Below are 26,693 nucleotides of genomic sequence, written 5' to 3'. Positions count from 1 at the left end.
TCCATGACCAGGCCTCCCGTTGGATCAGGGCCTTATCAACCAGGATGTTACTGCTGGTTGCACGTAGTCCAGCGTACGAACCACAGTCCGGATGATCCGGCACTGACTTTAGGTATCTGTCCAGCTCCCTCTTGAAGACAACCAGGGGTCTATCAGTAATTCCCCTTATGGCTGGTGGGAGACTGTTGACGGATGGGTTGGCGGATGGATTGACTGATACATTGACAGATGGATTGACGGATGAATTGACTGATGGATTGAGGGATGGATTGACTAATAGATTGACTGATAGATTGACAGATGATTGACGGATGGACTGACTGATAGATTGACAGATGGATTGACGGATGGATTGACTGATAGACATGGATTGACGGATGGATTGACTGATAGACTGACATATGGATTGACGGATGGATTGACTGATAGATTGACAGATGGATTGACTGATGGATTGACTGATAGACTGACAGGTGGATTGACGGATGGATTGACTGATAGATTGACTGATAGATTGACGGAAGGATTGACCGATGGATTGTGAAGTGTAAAATAATCAACTATTAGAATTATTTTTAATAAATTTGCATGTTAAATAACAGAATTAAAAAAAAATCTTCTGAAAATCCTGGTCCAGTTAACCGAAGGTTGTAAAGTATAAAAGGAAAAGTAAGCCTTTATTTGAGATATTTCGCACAGGAGTGAGCGAAACGAGTTCATACGTGAGCGAAATGTTCTCAATCTTGTCCCAGTCTACTTGTCTTAGAGGTTTAGCGTTGTTAAACTTTAAGGTTTTGGGAATTATAATTAAACTGTACAGTAAAAGTCATGCCTACTCCCTCGCCTACTCCCTCGCCTACTCCCTCGCCTACTCCCTTACCTACTCCCTCGCCTACTCCCTTACCTACTCCCTCGCCTACTCCGTCGCCTACTCCCTCGCCTACTCCCTCGCCTACTCCCTCGCCTACTCCCTCGCCTACTCCCTTACCTACTCCCTCGCCTACTCCCTTACCTACTCCCTCGCCTACTCCCTCGCCTACTCCCTCGCCTACTCCCTCGCCTACTCCCTCGCCTACTCCCTTACCTACTCCCTTACCTACTCCCTCGCCTACTCCCTTACCTACTCCCTCGCCTACTCCCTTACCTACTCCCTCGCCTACTCCCTCGCCTACTCCCTCGCCTACTCCCACGCCTACTCCCTCACCTACTCCCTCGCCAACTCCCTCACCTACTCCCTCACCTACTACCTCGCCTACTCCCTCACCTACCCCCTCGCCTATTCCCTCACTCCCTCGCGTACTCCCTCACCTACTCCCTCGCCTACTTCCTTACCTACTCCCTCGCCTACTCCCTTACCTACTCCCTCGCCTACTCCCTCACCTACTTCCTTACCTACTCCCTCGCCTACTCCCTCACCTACTCCCTCGCCTACTCACTCACCTACTCCCTCACCTACTCGCATACTCCCTTGCCTACTCCCTCGCCTACTCCCTCACCTACTCCCTCACCTACTCCCTCGCCTACTCCCTCACCTACTCCCTCGCCTACTCCCTCACCTTCTCTCTCACATACTCCCTCGCCTACTCACTCACCTACTCACTCACCTACTCCCTCACTTACCTACTCCTTCACTCACCTACTCCCTCACTCACCTACTCCCTCACACACTCCCTTGCCTACTCCCTCGCCTACTCACTCACCTACTCACTCACCTACTCCCTCACTCACCTACTCCCTCACATACTCCCTCGCCTACTCCCTCGCCTACTCATCTACTCCCTCACCTCCTTCACTCACCTACTCCCTCACCTCCTCTTTCACTCACCTACTCCCTCACTCACCTACTCCCTCACTCACCTACTCCTTCACTCACCTACTCCCTCACTCACCTACTCCTTCATTCACCTACTCCCTCACTCACCTACTCCTTCACTCACCTACTCCTTCACTCACCTACTCCCTCACTCACCTACTCCTTCACTCACCTACTCTCTCACTCACCTACTCCGTCACTCACCTACTCCCTCACATACTCACCTACTCCCTCACATACTCACCTACTCCCTCACATACTCACCTACTCCCTCACATACTCACCTACTCGCTCACATACTCACCTACTCCCTCACATACTCACCTACTCGCTCACATACTCACTCCTTCACTCACCTACTCCCTCGCCTACTCCCTTACCTACTCTCTCGCCTATTCCCTCACCTACTCCCTTACCTACTCCCTCGCCTACTCCCTCACCTACTCCCTCGCCTACCCACTCACCTCCCTCACCTACTCGCCTACTCCCTTACCTACCCCCTCGCCTACTCCCTCGCCTACTCCCTCACCTACTTCCTTACCTATTCCCTCGCCTACTCCCTCACCTACTCCCTCACCTACTCCCTCACCTTGTCCCTCACCTACTCCCTCGCCTACTCCCTCGCCTACTCCCTCGCCTACTCCCTCACCTACTCTATTACTCCCTCACCTACTCCTTCACCTACTCCCTCGCCTACTCCCTCACCTACTCCCTCGCCTACTCCCTCACCTACTTCCTCACCTACTACCTCACCTACTCCCTTACTCCCTCACCTGCTCCCTCACTCACCTACTCCATCACTTTTACTCACCTACTCCCTCACATACTCCCTCGCCTACTCACTCACCTACTTCCTCACTCACCTACTTCACTCACCTGCTCCCTCACCTTCACTCACCTACTCCCTCACATACTCCCTCGCCTACTCCCTCGCCTACTCACTCACCTACTCCCTCACACACTCCCTGGCCTACTCCCTCGCCTACTCACTCACCTACTCACTCACCTACTCCCTCACTTACCTAGTCCTTCACTCACCTACTTCCTTACTCACCTACTCCCTCACCTCCTTCACTCACCTACTCCCTCACTTCCTCTTTCACTCACCTACTCCCTCACTCACCTTCTCCCTCACTCACCTACTCCCTCACTCACCTACTCCCTCACTCACCTACTCTCTCACTCACCTACTCCCTCACTCACCTCCCTCACTCACCTACTCCTTCACTCACCTACTCCTTCATTCACCTACTCCCTCACTCACCTACTCCTTCACTCACATACTCTCTCACTCACCTACTCCTTCACTCACCTACTCCCTCACATACTCACCTACTCCTTCACTCACCTACTCCTTCACTCACCTTCTCCCTCACTCACCTACTCCTTCACTCACCTACTCTCTCACTCACCTACTCTTTCACATACTCACCTACTCCGTCACTCACCTACTTACCTGCTCTCTCACCTGCTCCCTCACTCACCTACTCCCTCACTCGCCTACTCTCTCAAATATTCACTCACCTACTCCCTCACTCACCTCCCTCACCTTTCTTCACCTACTCCCCACCTACTCCCTCGCTTTCTTCCTCACCTAGTCCACCTACTCCCTTACCTACTTCCTCGCCTGCTCTCCCACCTACTCCCTCACCTACTTCCTCACCTATTTCCTCACCTACTCCCCCACCTACTCCCTCACCTACTTCCTCACCTACTCCCTCACCTACTTCCTCGCCTAATCCCCAGATACTCCCTCACCTACTTCCTCGCCTACTCCCCAGATACTCCCTCACCTACTTCCTCACCTACTCCCTCACCTACTTCCTCGCCTACTCCCCAGATACTCCCTCACCTACTTCCTCACCTACTCCCCCACCTACTCCCTCACCTACTTCCTCACCTACTCCCTCACCTACTTCCTCGCCTACTCCCCAGATACTCCCTCACCTACTTCCTTACCTACTCCCCCACCTTCCCCCTCACACAGTACGTTACCATGGTGATGACTGCACGTAGAGGGGGAAGAGTCTGCATCTGAGGGCTTGTTCCCCCCGCACCCTCCCCTCTCCCCCTCCCCCTCACCTGTGCAGCAACAGCTGTAAACTCACCTGTGCAGCAATATCTGCTCATCTCCCCATAGACAGTTGTAAATTCACTAGTGGACAGATGTATATTCACCAGTGGACAGGTGTAACTTCACCTGGTATCAACAGATGTAAATTTTCCACTGGATGAACAGTAGTCACCTGTGTGGTTACAAGGGTCTAGTCACAGGTCCCGCATACAGAGGTGTACATAAACCCATGGACAGGTGTAAGCTTACCTTTTCTTAAGCAGGTTCAGTCTCGCAGCTGGGTTAACAGGTGTGAGGTTATCTGAGTGGTAATCACCCTGAACTGACCTAAATGGTAACTCTGACCTTGTTTCTGTTGGTGCTATCCTCTGTCAGGTCCTCAGCATATGTTCTCTCCTTAACTCCATTTGATCTCTCCGGCTGTCTTTGTGGTTTCGGCTCCTGGACCTGATGATGGTCCGGGAGGAGTCGAAATGTAGTCTTGGGTTTATTTTGTGGTTGTGGCTGTGGTTGTTGTGGTTGTTGTTGTTGTGGGTGTTATTGTGGTTGTTGTTTAGCAGTTGTGGTGATTGTCAGGTGTTTAAGTGAGTGACATGTGTACCACTATGTGTAAGTACTCTCTCTCTCTCTCTCTCTCTCTCTCTCTCTCTCTCTCTCTCTCTCTCTCTCTCTCTCTCTCTCTCTCTCTCTCTCTCTCTCTCTCTCCCGTCTCGTCGGAGTGACGTCAGCGGCCCGAAATAAATAGTTAAAAATAGCTACTAGCGAATCTGGCATCATTGATTACGTTGATATTACCGCCGATGTCAAAGAGGCCATCAATAATAGTAGCTTTGACTTCACGTCATTAATAATAGTAGCTTTGATGTCAGGTCATCAGTAATACCAGCTTTGATGCCATATCATCAATAATAGTAGCTTTGATGTCAGAGAGGTCATCAATAATAGCTTTGATGTCAGGTCATCAGTAATAGTAGCTCTGACGTAAGGTAATTAATAATAGTAGCTTTAATGTCAGGTCATCAATAATAGTAGCTTTGATGTCAGGTCATCAGTAATACCAGCATTGATGTCAGGTCATCAGTAACACCAGCTTTGATGTCAGGTCATCAGTAACACCAGCTTTGATGTCAGGTCATCTGTAATACCAGCTTTGATGTCAAATCATCAGTAACACCATCTTTGATGTCAGGTCATCAGTAACACCAGCTTTGATGTCAGGTCATCAGTAATACCATCTTTGATGTCAGGTCATCAGTAACACCAGCTTTGATGTCAGGTCATCAGTAATACCAGCTTTGATGTCAAATCATCAGTAACACCATCTTTGATGTCAGGTCATCAGTAACACCAGCTTTGATGTCAAATCATCAGTAACACCATCTTTGATGTCAGGTCATCAGTAACACCAGCTTTGATGTCAGGTCATCAGTAATACCAGCTTTGATGTCAGGTCATCAGTAACACCATCTTTAATGTCAGGTCATCAATAATAGTAGCTTTGATGTCAGGTCATCAGTAATACCAGCATTGATGTCAGGTCATCAGTAACACCATCTTTGATGTCAGGTCATCAGTAACACCAGCTTTGATGTCAGGTCATCAGTAATACCATCTTTGATGTCAGGTCATCAGTAACACCAGCTTTGATGTCAGGTCATCAGTAATACCAGCTTTGATGTCAAATCATTAGTAACACCATGTTTGATGTCAGGTCATCAGTAACACCAGCTTTGATGTCAAATCATCAGTAACACCATCTTTGATGTCAGGTCATCAGTAACACCAGCTTTGATGTCAGGTCATCAGTAATACCAGCTTTGATGTCAGGTCATCAGTAACACCATCTTTGATGTCAGGTCATCAGTAACACCAGCTTTGATGTCAAATCATCAGTAACACCATCTTTGATGTCAGGTCATCAGTAACACCAGCTTTGATGTCAGGTCATCAGTAACACCATCTTTGATGTCAGGTCATCAGTAACACCAGCTTTGATGTCAGGTCATCAGTAATACCAGCTTTGATGTCAGGTCATCAGTAACACCAGCTTTGATGTCAGATCATGTTATAATAGTTTTGATGTCAGGTCATCAATAATAGTAGATTTGATGTCAGGTCATCAATATACACTCACGTCAGTACTGTTAACCACTGAAGTCGGAAATGTGCCCACCCACATCAACGGTGCACCTCACTGATGTCACTGAACGAGTGTTGGGGGGGGTAGGTTCCACACACAGCTTCTGGAGCAGGTACGACGTACATCAACGAGTTAGGGAGTGAACGCTGCCATGGTCAGTTAAGAGGCAGAAGGGCCCAAGAGATGAGACTCGACCCCCTGCAAACACAAGTAGGTGAGCGAGACAGTACTTTGATGATGATGATAATAATAATAATAATAATAATAATAATAATAATAATAATAATAATATTATTATTATTATTATTATTATTATTATTATTATTATTATTATTATTTTATCTGATTTTTCTGTCCAATGAACAACAGTTTCTCATTCGATTAAGCCAATCACAGTTGTTTCCTCATACTTCTCTGACCAATGAGAGAGCACAACACAGGTCACTAGCCTGGCCTCGCTAGTCTTCATGTTTTTTTGTATTTTTATGCTCTTTTAAGGCTATTTTAGGCCTAAAATAGAAATTCAAATTGTGGCAGACAATTGACGGTGTTGTTGGAATAATGTACTTACCTATTTGTGGTTGCAGGGGTCGAGTCACAGCTCCTAGCCCCGCCTCCACGCTCGTCGCTACTAGGTCCACACACTCTGCCTGCTCCATGAGCTTTATCATACCTCTTCTTAAAGCTATGAATGGATCCTGCCTCCATTACATCACTCTCCAAACTGTTCCACTTCCTGACAACTCTGTGACTGAAGAAATACTTTCTAACATCCCTGTGACTCATTTGAACTTTCAACCTCCAGTTGTGACCCCTTGTTGCTGTGTTCCATCTCTGGAACATTCTGTCCCTATCCACATTGTCAGTTTCTCTCAGTATTTTATATGTAATTATCATGTCCCCCCATATCCCTCCTGTCCTCCAGTTTTGTCAGGTCGATTTCCCTTAACCTTTCCTCGTAGGATGTACCCCTAGCTCCGGGACTAGTCTCTTTGCAAACCTTTGCAATTTCTCTAATTTTCTGATGTCCTTGACCAGGTGTGGGTTCCAGGCTGGTGCTGCGTACTCCAGTATGAGCCTGACATACACGGTGTACAGTCTTGAACGATCCCTTGCTAATGTGTCGGTATGCTATTCTTAGGTTTGCCAAGCACCCATATGCTGCAGCAGTTATTTGGTTGATGTGTGCCTCAGGAGATGTGCTCGGTGTGATGCTCACCCCAAAATCCTCTTCCTTGAGTGAGGTTTGCAGTCTCTGTCCTCCTAGCTTGTACTCCGTCTGAAGTTATTACCAGCACAGGTGTGACCTGTGACCTGTGACTTGTGACCTGTGACTTGTGGCCTGTGACCTGTGACCTGTGGCCTGTGACCTGTGACTTGTGACCTGTGACTTGTGGCCTGTGACCTGTGACCTGTGACTTGTGACCTGTGACTTGTGGCCTGTGACCTGTGACCTGTGGCCTGTGGCCTGTGACCTGTGACTTGTGACCTGTGACTTGTGACCTGTGACCTGTGACTTGTGGCCTGTGACCTGTGACTTGTGACCTGTGAACAGTGACCTGTGACTTGTGACCTGTGACCTGTGACCTGCTGATAATGGGTATCAACGTCAAGCAAACAAACTCAACAATTGTATATCACTTGTATTTTTCTTCACCAGATATACTTTGCAAGATATATACTTGTATATATCTTGTATATATGTACATACTTGTATATATCTTGTATATATGTACATACTTGTATATATCTTGTATATATCTTGTATATATGTACATACTTGTATATATCTTGTATATATGTACATACTTGTATATATGTATATACTTGTATATATCTTGTATATATGTATATACTTGTATATATCTTGTATATATCTTGTATATATGTATATACTTGTATATATCTTGTATATATCTTGTATATATGTATATACTTGTATATATCTTGTATATATGTATATACTTGTATATATCTTGTATATATCTTGTATATATGTACATACTTGTATATATGTACATACTTGTATATATATCTTGTATATATCTTGTATATATCTTGTATATATGTACATACTTGTATATATGTACATACTTGTATATATCTTGTATATATGTACATACTTGTATATATGTACATACTTGTATATATCTTGTATATATGTACATGTATATATCTTGCAAAAGATGGCAAAAACAGAAGCCAGAAAGTGCACTGTATCACCCAGCAGCTCAGACAAGTCTGTCAGTTCACTTAGCACAAGTGAACTACGTTGTTTCAGCTTTGGCGGGCTTGTCTGTGATTGGCCAATGAACCAAGGTACTGATTTATTGATGGATACCCTGTTGTTCATTAAATCCTTAGCACCCGGTTCACTGGTTGGGAGGCAGCCTATATGGGAGTGTGACATACACCGAATAAATTGTAACATAATGTTAGCATGCCACAGCGGTTTTCTTTGACCCTCCCAAATCTTCATGACTTTGCACTTGGTGGGGTTAAACTTCAGAAGACAGTTGTTGGACCAGGCTTGCAGCCTGTCCAGATTCCTCTGTAGTCCTATCCAATCCTCATCCAATTGAATTCTTCATATTAGCTTCCCATCGTCTGCAAACAGGGACACTCCTGAGTCTATTGCTTCCATGTCATTCACATACACCAGAAACAGCACTGGTCCTAGGACTGACCCTTGTGGAACCCCGCTCGTCACAGGCGCTTACTCTGACACCTCGCATACCATGACTCACTGTTGCCTACCTGTCAGGTATTCTCTGATCCATTGCAGTGTCTTCCCTGTTATACCTGTCTGCTCCTCCAACTTTTGCGCTAATCTTATGTGTGGAATTGTGTCAAAAGCCTTCTTACAGCCCAAGAAAATGCGGTCTACCCACTGCTCTCTCTCTCTCTCTCTCTCTCTCTCTCTCTCTCTCTCTCTCTCTCTCTCTCTCTCTCTCTCTCTCTCTCTCTTGCCTTACTGCCGCCACCTTGTCATAGAACTCCAGTATAATAATAATAATCTTTATATCTACAAGTACATGTACAAGGTCTACAGGCCTAGTAACATCAATGACATACTACTATATAGAAAGCCGCTTGTTAAGCAGAGCATTGCGGGCAAATTAGGTCAGTTTTGTCCCAGGATGCGACCCACACCAGTTGACTAACACCCAGGTACCCACTTTACTGATGGGAAATATAGACAACCAGTGTAAGGAAACACCCCTAATGTTTCTACCCTCTCCGGGAATCAAACCTGGACCCTCACCGTGTGAAGCGAGAGCTTAGCCACCAGGCCACGAGGCACCGTAGGTTTGTGACACAGGATTTCCCTTCCCTGAAACCGTGCTAGTTGTCATGAATAAGCTTAAACCTTTCCAGTTGTTCCACCACACTTCTCCTGATAATCTTCTCAGTGACTGCATACTATACATGTCAGTGACACTGGTCTGTAGTTTAATGCTGCCTGTCTGTCTCCTGTCTTAAAAACTGGTACTACATTTGCTGTCTTCCACTCCACAGGTAGTCGCCCTGTTTCAGTGGATGTGTTGAAGGTTGTTGTTAGTGGATCACACAGCGCCAGTGTGTGTGAGTGTGTGTGTGTATGTGTGTGTGTGTACTCACCTAGTTGTGGTTGCAGGGGTCGATTCACAGCTCTTGGCCCCGCCTCTTCACTGGTCGCTACTAGCTCACTCTCCTGCTCCATGTGTGTGTGTGCTGTACAGTCATACACGTCAGTACAGTCATACACGTCAGTATAGTCATGCACGTCAGTACAGTCATGCACGTCAGTACAGTCATACACGTCAGTACAGTCATACACGTCAGTACAGTCATACACGTCAGTACAGTCATGCACGTCAGTACAGTCATACACGTCAATACAGTCATACACGTCAGTACAGTCATACACGTCAGTACAGTCATACACGTCAGTACAGTCATACACGTCAGGACAGTCATGCACGTCAGTACAGTCATACACGTCAGTACAGTCATGCACGTCAGTACAGTCATACACGTCAGTACAGTCACACACGTCAGTACAGTCACACACGTCAGTACAGTCACACACGTCAGTACAGTCACACACGTCAGTACAGTCACACACGTCAGTACAGTCACACACGTCAGTACAGTCATGCACGTCAGTACAGTCATACACGTCAGTACAGTCATACACGTCAGTACAGTCATACACGTCAGTACAGTCATACACGTCAGTACAGTCATGCACGTCAGTACAGTCATGCACGTCAGTACAGTCATGCACGTCAGTACAGTCATGCACGTCAGTACAGTCATACACGTCAGTACAGTCATGCACGTCAGTACAGTCATACACGTCATTACAGTCATGCACGTCAGTACAGTCATGCACGTCAGTACAGTCATACACGTCAGTACAGTCATACACGTCAGTACAGTCACACACGTCAGTACAGTCACACACGTCAGTACAGTCACACACGTCAGTACAGTCATACACGTCAGTACAGTCATACACGTCAGTACAGTCATACACGTCAGTACAGTCATACACGTCAGTACAGTCATACACGTCAGTACAGTCACACACGTCAGTACAGTCACATACGTCAGTACAATCATACACGTCAGTACAGTGATACACGTCAGTACAGTCACACACGTCAGTACAATCATACACATCAGTACAGTCATACACGTCAGTACAGTCATACACGTCAGTACAGTCATACACGTCAGTACAGTCACACACGTCAGTACAGTCATACACGTCATTACAGTCATGCACGTCAGTACAGTCATGCACGTCAGTACAGTCATACACGTCAGTACAGTCATACACGTCAGTACAGTCACACACGTCAGTACAGTCATACAAGTCAGTACAGTCATACACGTCAGTACAGTCACACACGTCAGTACAGTCATACACGTCAGTACAGTCATACACGTTAGTACAGTCATACACGTCAGTACAGTCATACACGTTAGTACAGTCATACACGTCAGTACAGTCACACACGTCAGTACAGTCACACACGTCAGTACAGTCATACACGTCAGTACAGTCATACACGTCAGTACAGTCATACACGTCAGTACAGTCACACACGTCAGTACAGTCACACACGTCAGTAGAATCATACACGTCAGTAGAGTCATACACGTCAGTACAGTCACACACGTCAGTACAATCATACACATCAGTACAGTCATACACGTCAGTACAGTCATACACGTCAGTACAGTCATGCACGTCAATACAGTCATACACGTCAGTACAGTCATACACGTCAGTACAGTCATACACGTCAGGACAGTCATGCACGTCAGTACAGTCATACACGTCAGTACAGTCATGCACGTCAGTACAGTCATACACGTCAGTACAGTCACACACGTCAGTACAGTCACACACGTCAGTACAGTCACACACGTCAGTACAGTCACACACGTCAGTACAGTCACACACGTCAGTACAGTCACACACGTCAGTACAGTCATGCACGTCAGTACAGTCATACACGTCAGTACAGTCATACACGTCAGTACAGTCATACACGTCAGTACAGTCATACACGTCAGTACAGTCATGCACGTCAGTACAGTCATACACGTCAGTACAGTCATGCACGTCAGTACAGTCATGCACGTCAGTACAGTCATACACGTCAGTACAGTCATGCACGTCAGTACAGTCATACACGTCATTACAGTCATGCACGTCAGTACAGTCATGCACGTCAGTACAGTCATACACGTCAGTACAGTCATACACGTCAGTACAGTCACACACGTCAGTACAGTCACACACGTCAGTACAGTCACACACGTCAGTACAGTCATACACGTCAGTACAGTCATACACGTCAGTACAGTCATACACGTCAGTACAGTCATACACGTCAGTACAGTCACACACGTCAGTACAGTCACATACGTCAGTACAATCATACACGTCAGTACAGTGATACACGTCAGTACAGTCACACACGTCAGTACAATCATACACATCAGTACAGCCATACACGTCAGTACAGTCATACACGTCAGTACAGTCATACACGTCAGTACAGTCACACACGTCAGTACAGTCATACACGTCATTACAGTCATGCACGTCAGTACAGTCATGCACGTCAGTACAGTCATACACGTCAGTACAGTCATACACGTCAGTACAGTCACACACGTCAGTACAGTCATACAAGTCAGTACAGTCATACACGTCAGTACAGTCACACACGTCAGTACAGTCATACACGTCAGTACAGTCATACACGTCAGTACAGTCATACACGTCAGTACAGTCATACACGTCAGTACAGTCATACACGTCAGTACAGTCACACACGTCAGTACAGTCACACACGTCAGTACAGTCATACACGTCAGTACAGTCATACACGTCAGTACAGTCATACACGTCAGTACAGTCACACACGTCAGTACAGTCACACACGTCAGTACAATCATACACGTCAGTACAGTCATACACGTCAGTACAGTCACACACGTCAGTACAGTCATACACGTCAGTACAGTCACACACGTCAGTACAGTCACACACGTCAGTACAGTCATACACGTCAGTACAGTCACACACGTCAGTACAGTCACACACGTCAGTACAGTCATACACGTCAGTACAGTCATACACGTCAGTACAGTCATACACGTCAGTACAGTCACACACGTCAGTACAGTCACACACGTCAGTACAGTCATACACGTCAGTACAGTCATACACGTCAGTACAGTCACACACGTCAGTACAGTCATACACGTCAGTACAGTCATACACGTCAGTACAGTCACACACGTCAGTACAGTCACACACGTCAGTACAGTCATACACGTCAGTACAGTCATACACGTCAGTACAGTCACACACGTCAGTACAGTCATACACGTCAGTACAGTCATACACGTCAGTACAGTCATACACGTCAGTACAGTCATACACGTCAGTACAGTCATACACGTCAGTACAGTCACACACGTCAGTACAGTCATACACGTCAGTACAGTCACACACGTCAGTACAGTCATACACGTCAGAATAGTCATACACGTCAGTACAGTCATACACGTCAGTACAGTCATACACGTCAGTACAGTCATACACGTCAGTACAGTCATACACGTCAGTACAGTCACACACGTCAGTACAGTCATACACGTCAGTACAGTCACACACGTCAGTACAGTCATACACGTCAGTACAGTCACACACGTCAGTACAGTCATACACGTCAGTACAGTCACACACGTCAGTACAGTCACACACGTCAGTACAGTCACACACGTCAGTACAGTCACACACGTCAGTACAGTCACACACGTCAGTACAGTCATACACGTCAGTACAGTCACACACGTCAGTACAGTCATACACGTCAGTACAGTCATACACGTCAGTACAGTCACACACGTCAGTACAGTCATACACGTCAGTACAGTCACACACGTCAGTACAGTCATACACGTCAGTACAGTCACACACGTCAGTACAGTCACACACGTCAGTACAGTCACACACGTCAGTACAGTCACACACGTCAGTACAGTCACACACGTCAGTACAGTCACACACGTCAGTACAGTCACACACGTCAGTACAGTCACACACGTCAGTACAGTCACACACGTCAGTACAGTCACACACGTCAGTACAGTCACACACGTCAGTACAGTCATACACGTCAGTACAGTCATACACGTCAGTACAGTCACACACGTCAGTACAGTCATACACGTCAGTACAGTCACACACGTCAGTACAGTCATACACGTCAGTACAGTCATACACGTCAGTACAGTCATACACGTCAGTACAGTCATACACGTCAGTACAGTCACACACGTCAGTACAGTCATACACGTCAGTACAGTCACACACACGTCAGTACAGTCACACACGTCAGTACAGTCACACACGTCAGTACAGTCACACACGTCAGTACAGTCACACACGTCAGTACAGTCACACACGTCAGTACAGTCACACACGTCAGTACAGTCAGTCAGTACAGTCACACACGTCAGTACAGTCACACAGTACAGTCAGTCAGTACAGTCACACACGTCAGTACAGTCATACACGTCAGTACAGTCACACACGTCAGTACAGTCACACACGTCAGTACAGTCACACACGTCAGTACAGTCACACACGTCAGTACAGTCACACACGTCAGTACAGTCATACACGTCAGTACAGTCACACACGTCAGTACAGTCACACACGTCAGTACAGTCATACACGTCAGTACAGTCACACACGTCAGTACAGTCACACACGTCAGTACAGTCACACACGTCAGTACAGTCACACACGTCAGTACAGTCACACACGTCAGTACAGTCACACACGTCAGTACAGTCACACACGTCAGTACAGTCATACACGTCAGTACAGTCACACACGTCAGTACAGTCACACGTCAGTACAGTCATACACGTCAGTACAGTCACACACGTCAGTACAGTCACACACGTCAGTACAGTCACACACGTCAGTACAGTCACACACGTCAGTACAGTCACACACGTCAGTACAGTCACACACGTCAGTACAGTCACACACGTCAGTACAGTCACACACGTCAGTACAGTCACACACGTCAGTACAGTCATACACGTCAGTACAGTCACACACGTCAGTACAGTCACACACGTCAGTACAGTCACACACGTCAGTACAGTCACACACGTCAGTACAGTCACACACGTCAGTACAGTCACACACGTCAGTACAGTCACACACGTCAGTACAGTCACACACGTCAGTACAGTCATACACGTCAGTACAGTCACACACGTCAGTACAGTCACACACGTCAGTACAGTCACACACGTCAGTACAGTCACACACGTCAGTACAGTCACACACGTCAGTACAGTCACACACGTCAGTACAGTCACACACGTCAGTACAGTCACACACGTCAGTACAGTCACACACGTCAGTACAGTCACACACGTCAGTACAGTCACACACGTCAGTACAGTCACACACGTCAGTACAGTCACACACGTCAGTACAGTCACACACGTCAGTACAGTCATACACGTCAGTACAGGTGTGATAAAAGGCATAATGTTCACCCGAACAAGTGTTGCTGGAACACCTGTCCCAACGATGTGAGTGTATTGTCCGTGTGCGTCGCGGTGCGTCACTGCGCCATGGCACGCGACGCTGAACGTCACTGCGCGTCGGATGTGTTCCAACTGTCGCCAGTTATTCCTTGGTTATAAAAGAACAATTACCCTAAATCACTGTACTGTTTGTACTTGTAAATAACGTATTGTGTAAATAACGTATTGTGTAAATTACGTATTGTGTAAATAACGTATTGTGTAAATAACGTATTGTGTAAATAACGTATTGTGTAAATAACGTATTGTGTAAATAACGTATTGTGTAAATAACGTATTGTGTAAATAACGTATTGTGTAAATAACGTATTGTGTAAATAACGTATTGTGTAAATAACGTATTGTGTAAATAACGTATTGTGTAAATAACGTATTGTGTAAATAACGTATTGTGTAAATAACGTATTGTGTAAATAACGTATTGTGTAAATAACGTATTGTGTAAATAACGTATTGTGTAAATAACGTATTGTGTAAATAACGTATTGTGTAAATAACGTATTGTGTAAATAACGTATTGTGTAAATAACGTAAAACAATGAGTAACGTGTAAGAAAAGTATAAATAACGCGTTAAAAAATGTGGAAATAACGTGTGAAAATGTAAATAACGTGTAAAAAAGTGTAAAAGTGTAAATGACGTGTAAAAAACGTAAATAACCTGTAAATAGCGTTTAAAAATGGCGAGTAACGTTAAAAAAACTTGTAAACAGCGCGCGAAAAGCTTAAGTATGGTGTAAAAAATGTAAATAGCGTGTAAAAAAACGTGTAAAAAACGTTTTCAATTGACGGTGCAGTAGCGGAACCTGGGTCACTGTGACACTCATGAACACACAACGTTTCGCTCAGCGTAGCGCCAAACACGGTGACCCTGAGAGAGCCTCACCCATACCTGTGCACATCTGTCCCATGTACACCCATCTATCATGGGTGGTGGGGGGGGGGGGACGGGGGGGGTGTATGCAGCGATGTTCAGACGAAAGTGGACCTTACTGCTGTGTCTTGTTCTGGGGGGGGGGAACATGGTCGTTAATCCTGAGAGAAGCAGGTTATCTTCGCCCTTACCACAGGGTCTTGATGGTGACCTTAGTTACCTCCAGGTAAGTGTAAGTGAAGTGACCTCACACTTACCTCCAGGTAAGTGTAAAGTGACCTTACACTTACCTCCAGGTAAGTGTAAGTGTAAAGTGACCTTACACTTACCTCCAGGTAAGTGTAAAGTGACCTTACACTTACCTCCAGGTAAGTGTAAAGTGACCTTACACTTACCTCCAGGTAAGTGTAAGTGTAAAGTGACCTTACACTTACCTCCAGGTAAGTGTAAAGTGACCTTACACTTACCTCCAGGTAATTGTAAAGTGACCTTACACTTACCTCCAGGTAAGTGTAAGTGTAAAGTGACCTTACACTTACCTCCAGGTAAGTGTAAGTGTAAAGTGACCTTACACTTACCTCCAGGTAAGTGTAAGTGTAAAGTGACCTTACACTTACCTCCAGGTAAGTGTAAGTGTAAAGTGACCTTACAATTACCTCCAGGTAAGTGTAAGTGTAAAGTGACCTTACAGTTACCTGCAGGTAAATGTAAGTGTAAAGTGACCTTACAATTACCTCCAGGTAAGTGTAAGTGTAAAGTGACCTTACAATTACCTCCAGGTAAGTGTAAGTGTAAAGTGACCTTACAGTTACCTGCAGGTAAGAGTCAAGTGACCTTACAGTTACCTGCAGGTAAGAGTAAGGTCACTATCAACCTTCAGTACAGGGTGTTTCAAACTGCTGGTCCACATCTTTGAAACACCCTGTATAATCAACGTAAATGACCTATCATGCCATATTGCATCACTGCAACTTGTCGGCTTATTAATGCATGGTTCAACTCTGTATTTAATGAGGTTTAAATGTCACATTGGGGGGAGGGGGTTATTAACACGTGTTGGTTAATTTGGGTTTAAACCCTGTGATGGTATAAACCTTGGTAATAAATACCGACAAGTTGGTTTAGAAAGACACGTAAGCAAACACTATAACATATTTATTAGAAAACGTTTCGGTCCTGGGACCTTGATCAAGGTCCCAGGACCGAAACGTTTTCTAATAAATATGTTATAGTGTTTGCTTACGTGTCTTTCTAAACAAACCCTGTGATGTACACCAGGGTTATTAAGAACATAAGAATGTAGGAACACTGCAGAAGGCCTACTGGCCCATACGAGGCAGGTCCTTATCAAAACGACATCTACCTAAAGCTACTCAAGAAATAACTCCCGTTTGTAGATGAATGGTTCAGAGAACCGACATGTTGATAAATTAGACACATGTGCAACTCTTGGGTATCTTTATTGAGGAAACGTTTCGCCACACAGTGGCTTCATCAGTCCATACAAAGGAGAATCTTGAAGAACAGGAGGAGAATGAGGTAATCAGTCCCTCAACCTTGAGTCGATGTGTTCAGTCACCTGACAACAACAATACCTGTGCAGAGCTAAACTCTTAAGAGGTGTATATATATATATATATATATATATATATATATATATATATATATATATATATATATATATATATATATATATATATATATATATATATATATATATATATATATATATGCGCGAAACCACTGTGAAAAAATAGAGAAATCGCAAGCGCTTTCGTGATTTTTCACATTATCAATGAGCTGTAAAAATAATGGAACAGTAGAAGGCTTCCAAGGGTGAGATATCAGCTGACATACAACATTACACCCGACCCAGTATGATGCTGGCGAGATGGTCGAAGATTTGTCAAACATAGCTTAAATTCTTCCCAAATTTTTATTAATTATAACTGAATTTAATTTGTATAACCCTATTAGATTCATTTATAATTAATAAAAATTGGGAAGAATTTAAGCTGTGTTTGGCAAGTTCTCGGCGCTGCCACCTGCATCATAATGAGTCAGGTGTAAAGTGTGTGAGGTGTACTCCAGTCAGGTGTAAAGTGTGTGAGGTGTACTCCAGTCAGGTGTAAAGTGTGTGAGGTGTACTCCAGTTTTATTGTTCAGGTCACAATTGTTTCCTTTCGTGACACGAGGTCTTAATTCTGTTATTATTGTTGCTGAATATTTTTCAGAAGTGTACTGCCAGCCTGGGTCTTCTCTCCTTGTGATAACTAGTCTGTATGTCCCACAGTAAGAGTGTTGTAGCAGTGTACACACCTAACAGTCTCATTACTGCCTCGCACGGCCGCTGTAAACCCTGGTAATCTTAAAACTGTTAGGATTAGTCAGGAAGCAGGACGTTTGCTGACGCGGATCTTAGTAATATGACGACCCTCAGCCGAAGCTTTTGGTCATCTGACCGAGGCCTTCCACTGGCTTACCCCTCCACCCCTTTAAAAATTATGGTTATGGTTATAAAAAGTTCATTTTGTAATAGTTCTCAAATATTTAATGCTTGAAATGATAATAATAATAATCTGCTCAACGTCTTTATATTACCCATTTAAATCGGCACTATTTTTCACCCAACAATTACTCACCTGTGGCAGGTGAGAGAGACTCGCCCTGTGGCAGGTGAGAGAGACTCGCCCTGTGGCAGGTGAGAGAGACTCGCCCTGTGGCAGGTGAGAGAGACTCGCCCTGTGGCAGGTGAGAGAGACTCGCCCTGTGGCAGGTGAGAGAGACTCGCCCTGTGGCAGGTGAGAGAGACTCGCCCTGTGGCAGGTGAGAGAGACTCGCCCTGTGGCAGGTGAGAGACACTCGCCCTGTGGCAGGTGAGAGACACTCGCCCTGTGGCAGGTGAGAGACACTCGCCCTGTGGCAGGTGAGAGACACTCGCCCTGTGGCAGGTGAGAGACACTCGCCCTGTGGCAGGTGAGAGAGACTCGCCCTGTGGCAGGTGAGAGAGACTCGCCCTGTGGCAGGTGAGAGAGACTCGCCCTGTGGCAGGTGAGAGACACTCGCCCTGTGGCAGGTGAGAGACACTCGCCCTGTGGCAGGTGAGAGACACTCGCCCTGTGGCAGGTGAGAGACACTCGCCCTGTGGCAGGTGAGAGACACTCGCCCTGTGGCAGGTGAGAGAGACTCGCCCTGTGGCAGGTGAGAGAGACTCGCCCTGTGGCAGGTGAGAGAGACTCGCCCTGTGGCAGGTGAGAGACACTCGCCCTGTGGCAGGTGAGAGACACTCGCCCTGTGGCAGGTGAGAGACACTCGCCCTGTGGCAGGTGAGAGACACTCGCCCTGTGGCAGGTGAGAGACACTCGCCCTGTGGCAGGTGAGAGAGACTCGCCCTGTGGCAGGTGAGAGAGACTCGCCCTGTGGCAGGTGAACTAATATGGTCATCATATGTAAATGTGCTGCTGCCTTCTACTGCTTGGTCGTCACTTTCCTGGCCTCTCCCCGGGTCAACATTATCGGTCGTCACTTTCCTGGCCTCTCCCCGGGTCAACATTATCGGTCGTCACTTTCCTGGCCTCTCCCCGGGTCAACATTATCGGTCGTCACTTTCCTGGCCTCTCCCCGGGTCCACATTATCGGTTGTCACTTTCCTGGCCTCTCCCCGGGTCCACATTATCGGTCGTCACTTTCCTGGCCTCTCCCCGGGTCCACATTATCGGTCATCACTTTCCTGGCCTCTCCCCGGGTCAACACTATCGGTCGTCACTTTCCTGGCCTCTCCCCGGGTCCACACTATCGGTCGTCACTTTACTGGCCTCTCCCCGGGTCCACATTATCGGTCATCACTTTCCTGGCCTCTCCCCGGGTCAACATTATCGGTCATCACTTTCCTGGCCTCTCCCCGGGTCCACACTATCGGTCGTCACTTTCCTGGCCTCTCCCCGGGTCAACACTATCGGTCGTCACTTTCCTGGCCTCTCCCCGGGTCCACACTATCGGTCGTCACTTTCCTGGCCTCTCCCCGGGTCCACATTATCACTCATGGCTGGGGGAACATTGCTCAATTTTAAATGCCGTTTCCCGTAACTAATCTATTGAACAGTTACAAACGTGTTTGCACCAGCGGGTCTTACGTTTTTTTTTTTTTTTTAATTTTATCATAAAAAGTACAATATTACACTGAATTCTATTTTTTATGGTACTTTAATGATGGACTAAAGTATTTTTATGCTTATTGAAACAGTCACCAGATTCTATAAAACATTCGTATTAATAGTAGTAATATTTATATTATTATTATTAGTAGTAGCAATAATGATAGTAGTATTTATTAATAATAATAATAATAAAATAATAATGATAATAATAATAATATTGAGAGATAGAGAGAGAGAAATAGAGTGCATGTCGTGGTAAAAGCTTGGTAATGTCATCTTGGGGTGATATATGGTTCAGTAGCCAGACCCGTCAAGGTGTGTGGCTCGTCTCTCGTGTTGCTTTGGTAATCCCATCTTTATCTGTTGATCCTTTTTTGAGCCAGGCAGTAAAAATGAAGGTATGAGAATTGCTTCGAAGAGGATGAGGAGGAGGAGAGAGGGACGGATAAATGATTATCTCTCTGTTCTCCACCAGTCAACAATACTTTGATCTTTAAAATGGATGTCGAAATAAACTCAGTGTATATACACTGAGTGATACACATCAGTGTGTATATGCACTGATACACACCACTCAGTGTATATGCACTGATACACACCACTCAGTGTTCTGTATCCACATCACTAAGAGGGATATACCCGGTCACAGAGAGAGATATACCCGGTCACAGAGAGAGATATACCCGGTCACAGAGAGAGATATACCCGGTCACAGAGAGATATACCCGGTCGCAGAGAGATATACCCGGTCACAGAGAGAGATACCCGGTCACTGAGATATAACCGGTACTCTCTTGTGAACTTATGTCACAAATAATGTAGAATTTGGGAGACTGTGAAAGTGTGATGATAATAGCTATGTTGAGCAGGGTAACACCGAGCTTATTTATGATGATAATAACTATGTTGAGCAGGGTAACACCGAGCTTATTTATGATGATAATAGCTATGTTGAGCAGGGTAACACCGAGCTTATTTATGATGATAATAGCTATGTTGAGCAGGGTAACACCGAGCTTATTTATGATGATAATAGCTATGTTGAGCAGGGTAACACCGAGCTTATTTATGATGATAATATCTATGTTGAGCAGGGTAACACCGAGCTTATTTATGATGATAATAGCTATGTTGAGCAGGGTAACACCGAGCTTATTTAAGCTTTTCCAAGCTTGTTGAATACAATTTGATAATGTTTTTTTTTTATTCGCCGGTACTCTTTACCCGCCATTAAAAAAAACAAACTATGCCCTTTCATCCTGTTTATAAATGTCACCCCTTTTCTGTATCGGCTGATAACCCGTTTTCTGTGCTTCATAAAGTTATGTTTACGGCGTTTTGTATTTTTATATTTTTTGCTTTATCAATCCCTTTATCCTCAAGATTTAATTTTACACGACTAAAGAGAAATAATAATAACGTGAACTCTCGCAAGTCACGTAATTTTTTGGCTAAAGTTTTCTTTGTCTGACGTAGAAATTATATAGTTTGTCATTCATAGTTGGTTGATGGTGTGAGTTCTCAGAAGTCGTAGAGGGTGACATTTGTGTCCTCATGGGATATAATGGCTCTGGTGTTACCATTTTAAAGGGCTTCCTCTCTGTTAAAAGTGGCATTTATATTACGGGGGAGGAGAGAAAACGGCTACTGGGTTACCTTAGTGACGGGGAGTGACTCAGTTATATGTGAACACACACGTGTGTGAGATGGTTGCTACTCTCTCTTTCTCTCTGTTTCTGTCTCTCTCTCTAATATTTGCATTAGCATAACTCAAAATATGTCTTTAAAAAGATATCGTAAAATCTAGATAGATGGAGATGTAGATAGACATATAGTTATAGATGTATAGCTGGAAGCACATGTGTATGTATAGATGGGACCATAAACAGATGTATGGCTGCATGTATAAATGACATCTATGGTTAATTGTATAGATGAGGTATTCATATACAGATGGAGGCACATGTCGCTGCATGAATGTATGGAACGAGGCATGGATGAATGTATAGATAAACACATGGATGGAGGCATGGATAAATGTATGGATGAACACATGAATGTAAATGTGAGAAATTACCTGCATGAGGTTTACGAGGTATAACCTGAATCATTACCTGCAAGTAATTTGGGTGAGGTAAGTGGGACTTAGTCACATTAGGTCACAGAACTGTCACTCCCTCGATGCCCACTTCATCACCACTCTCACAAAAACCTTGACTTTGACATTAAATTAATAATTACAATATTAAACATTAATACCGATAATGGTAAATTATAAAACAGTGTGGACTGCATATTATTTGGCTTGCTGGGTACACAGAATAATATAGCAATTAGCACAGTACATATAATACAATAGTGTTATTAGAAAAGAAATTCGTATTACCACTTACCATTTAATTACTGTAGTTGGATCACATCACTATGCCTGCCTAACATGTAGAAACCTACACTGGCCAGCGAGAGATCTAAATGAAAGTCCAGTGGTGTACTTCTCTGTGTAAGTGATAGCATAGCCTCCTTATTTTCCATCATTCACGTGCAATTCTGGAGGTCCCGCAAATTTCCTGTCCCAATTCTTCAGCAGGGAACATTAGCACGGGTTCCTACGACAAATTCGGCCCGAAACACCCAATTATGGCCTCGATGACACCAGATTAAATTTCCCTGTTAGACCAGTGCTGACACATCATTGTCACTATGGCGTCTCCTGTATCACTCCGCAGTAAACATAGATATATAAAAAGACAACAGTCGGTCAGAATTTCAGCCACGGGGAAACAAACCACAAAATCATGAAAAATAACAAAACATCATAGTTCTCGTCTTTGATAACCTGTGATTATCACTTCGTGAATTTAAAGAAAAAAAAACTATCTACCCTGGTCTAGTGGTCAATGGTCGATATAATGTAATGTGAAAATTTAGACCTTAATTGAAAACTGAAATATATATATATATATATATATATATATATATATATATATATATATATATATATATATATATATATATATATATATATAACAAGTGTCGATATATATACACTGGGATATACGTACTTTATGGTGTTTATTTACACTACACGTGTAAGAAAGAATAAGAACATAATACCCACACTTACAGTAATATCTTGTCATTACTGCAACTTAACCCCCATCATGTTATGGCTGTTTTAATTTATAATAAGCTGTTTTAGGGAAAGATTAAACCTGTTTTTTTTCAGGGTTTAAGTGTATCAAATAACTTGGGTAACTTAGCGTTAATGGTATATAATACCAACTAAGTCACGTGTGCAACACCTGGTATCTTTCCTTATCATGTGTAGTTTACATGTGGCTTCCTTCCCTTCTTGTGTGTGTCTAGTTAATGATCCAGGTCGGACAGAAACGTATGAGTGAGTTATACCTCCCATGTGCGGATTTGTGTACTGTTCCAGCATGCAAAACAATTGTTATAATGCAAAAATTGTGCAGAATTATACCTAAATAAAGTCAACTACTTTCTTCATCAACTCCGTTAACTTCTGTGTTGAAGTAATAAAGCCACAGCGCGGGGGGCGAAACGTCTCCAGAATAAAGACACCCACCCAGGTGTTGCACATGTGCCATATTTATTGGCCTCAACAATGGGATGCAGCAAGTCAGTGTTGACTCACTTAAAATAATGTTTTTCGAAGCCTGATTGCAGCCGACATAAGAGTGACGTCATAAGTAAACACTGGCCCAGGGCGCTTAGACACCTTTTAAGGTACTCCGGTATCGCACCAGCAACTTGTTCTCTCTTTGGTTCCGGCATTGGCTTCGTTTACTCGCCTCGTACCATACCATTATCTGTAATTTAGCGTGTTTCTTGCAGTTTCTTTAATACCCAGAGGTCTTATTTCTCTCACTGGGAGCCGTGAAGTTGGTTTCTCTAGGCGCAATTTAGAACTTAATTTTAAATGTAGGTGGTATGGTGGAGTTGGGGGGAATATTATACACAGGGTTTCGGAGGCGGGTGAGGGAGGCTAGGACGTCCGCGGAGAGGCAAAGGCTACAGGTGGGAGTAAGATGGTTCTTTTAACAGGTAATCGGTGCTCTGATTCCAGGAGAGCTTCACCAGGTGCCTAGTTCCCCTTGAAAAGAGCTTAGCTAAGAGGCAAGAGTGAGGAAGAGTAGCCGAGACGAACAGAAAATCAAGGCCGTCCGTCGGTACAACTTCCGTTACCCTAGGATGTGTCACCTCTGTTGTTCTGCTACTGTTTGTCACAATGCTTCAGCACTTTTATTTTCTTGGCTTTTGTGTTTGTGTTTTTTTTTTTCGATGTCTTGAGCTAGATGCGGGTTGTAAACAGCATTATTGAGAGGGGAGATAGCAGCTGCACTTCAGTAAGAAAGGGGTTGTGGGTGTTGAGTAGGGAGGGGTTTGTGGGCGTGGAGGGGTGGTGGGCGGTTGCAGTTAAGGGGCGGCGTGAGTTTATCTACCTTGATCTGGGAGGACCTTTAATGGAAGGGAACTACAAGGGAAGGTGTCGTCTCTACGGTGGAGTCACAGCAACACACCACCGACATGTTTACGTTGACGGCTGCCATAGAGCGTTCCAGCCTAGATGGAACTACCAGCCAAATTACCCATAGCGGGACCAGAGTGTGTCCATACACACGACAATACTGTTTACTTCTCTCTTTAAGATGTGTTATATTTGTCGTATTCATGGAGAGCGCTAAACACGAGAGGGTTATCTTCCTTTTGTGGGTACCTTGTGTCCTTTCGGAGTTTGAATACTGGCGGAGGTGAGGCAAGGTTCGATGTGGCTGCCGTGAGGCCAGGTTCCATGTGGCTGCCGTGAGGCCAGGTTCCATGTGGCTGCCGTGAGGCCAGGTTCCATGTGGCTGCCGTGAGGCCAGGTTCCATGTGGCTGCCGTGAGGCCAGGTTCCATGTGGCTGCCGTGAGGCCAGGTTCCATGTGGCTGCCGTGAGGCCAGGTTCCATGTGGCTGCCGTGAGGCCAGGTTCCATGTGGCTGCCCTGAGGCCAGGTTCCATGTGGCTGCCCTGAGGCCAGGTTCGATGTGGCTGCCGTGAGGCCAGGTTCGATGTGGCTGCCGTGAAGCCAGGTTCGATGTGGCTGCCCTGGTTACCTGGAGGTTATTCCGGGGATCAACGCCCCCGCGGCCCGGTCCATGACCAGGCCTCCCGATGGATCAGGACCTGATCAACTAGGCTGTTACTGCTGGCCGCACGCAGTCCAACGTACGAGCCACAGCCCGGCTGATCCGGCACTGACTTTAGGTATCTGTCCAGCTCTCTCTTGAAGGCAGCCAGGGGCTTATTGGCAATTCCCCTAATGCTTGATGGGAGGCTGTTGAACAGTTTTGGGCCCCGGACGCTTATGGTGTTTTCCCTTAGTGTACCAATGGCGCCCCTACTTTTTATTGGGGCAGTTTGCATCGCCTGCCCAGTCTTTTACTTTCGTAGGGAGTGATTTCTGTGTGCAGATTTGGGACCATTCCTTCCAAGATTTTCCAAGTGTAGATTATGATATATCTCTCCCTCCTGCGTTCCAACGAGTACAAGTCAAGTGCTTCCAAGCGTTCCCAGTAGTTAAGGTGCTTGACAGAACTTATACGTGCAGTAAAGGATCTCTGTACACTCTCTAGATCTGCAATTTCACCTGCTTTGAATGGAGATGTTAATGTACAGCAGTATTCCAGCCTAGAGAGAACAAGTGATTTGAAAAGGATCATCATTGGATTGGCCCTGAGGCCAGGTTCGATGTGGCTGCCCTGAGGCCAGGTTCGATGTGGCTGCCCTGAGGCCAGGTTCGATGTGGCTGCCGTGAGGCCAGGTTCCATGTGGCTACCGTGAGGCCAGGTTCGATGTGGCTGCCCTGAGGCCAGGTTCCATGTGGCTGCCGTGAGGCCAGGTTCCATGTGGCTGCCCTGAGGCCAGGTTCCATGTGGCTGCCCTGAGGCCAGGTTCCATGTGGCTGCCGTGAGGCCAGGTTCCATGTGGCTGCCGTGAGGCCAGGTTCCATGTGGCTGCCCTGAGTCTGGGTTACATACTTAAAGACTTTGAGTCGTTCCCAGTAATAAAAAAACTTTATCGACTCATTGCGGGTCGTAAATACATCTGTTCCAGCTGTGATGTCTCTCCTGTCCTGAACGGGGCCGTCAACACTGAACAGTGCTTTAAAAGAGAGACAGAGAGCACAAGTGATTTGAATCGTGTCACCATTAGCACTGTTTTCCATTCTTTTGAAACTTCTCATTATCCACCCCGTCACTTTCCGGGTTTTGTGATATTTGCCTTATTATGTTCTTTGAAAGAAAGGTCAACCGACATCATAACGCCCAGTTTTCATTTGTTCCTTTCGTTCTATCTAACGATCCTCTTGAGTTTTGTATACTTGTTCTCGAATGGTTCATTCTTTCCATATCGAAGCAGCTGAAACCTGCCACTCTTCACTCCTCTTTCTTGTACCACTTAACTACTCTGTTTCTTCTACT

The 26,693-nt window shown here is 45.3% G+C and overlaps 1 protein-coding gene across 1 annotated transcript; it reads left to right on the top strand.

The window, feature by feature from the left end:
* Positions 1 to 828: 828 nt before the first annotated feature.
* Positions 829 to 21,364, top strand: LOC138855006 (uncharacterized). The gene is given in 4 exon segments (XM_070101537.1): positions 829 to 1,278; positions 1,281 to 1,457; positions 1,460 to 2,008; positions 21,074 to 21,364. Coding segments are annotated over 4 exon segments (1,467 nt in total).
* The last annotated feature ends 5,329 nt before the right edge of the window (positions 21,365 to 26,693 follow it).

Source organism: Cherax quadricarinatus, chromosome 78, assembly GCF_038502225.1.
Source record: "Cherax quadricarinatus isolate ZL_2023a chromosome 78, ASM3850222v1, whole genome shotgun sequence".
NCBI classification, from domain to species: Eukaryota; Metazoa; Arthropoda; class Malacostraca; order Decapoda; family Parastacidae; genus Cherax; species Cherax quadricarinatus.
The sequence above is the reverse complement of the archived record's forward strand: the minus strand, read 5'-3'. Positions and strand labels throughout refer to the sequence as shown.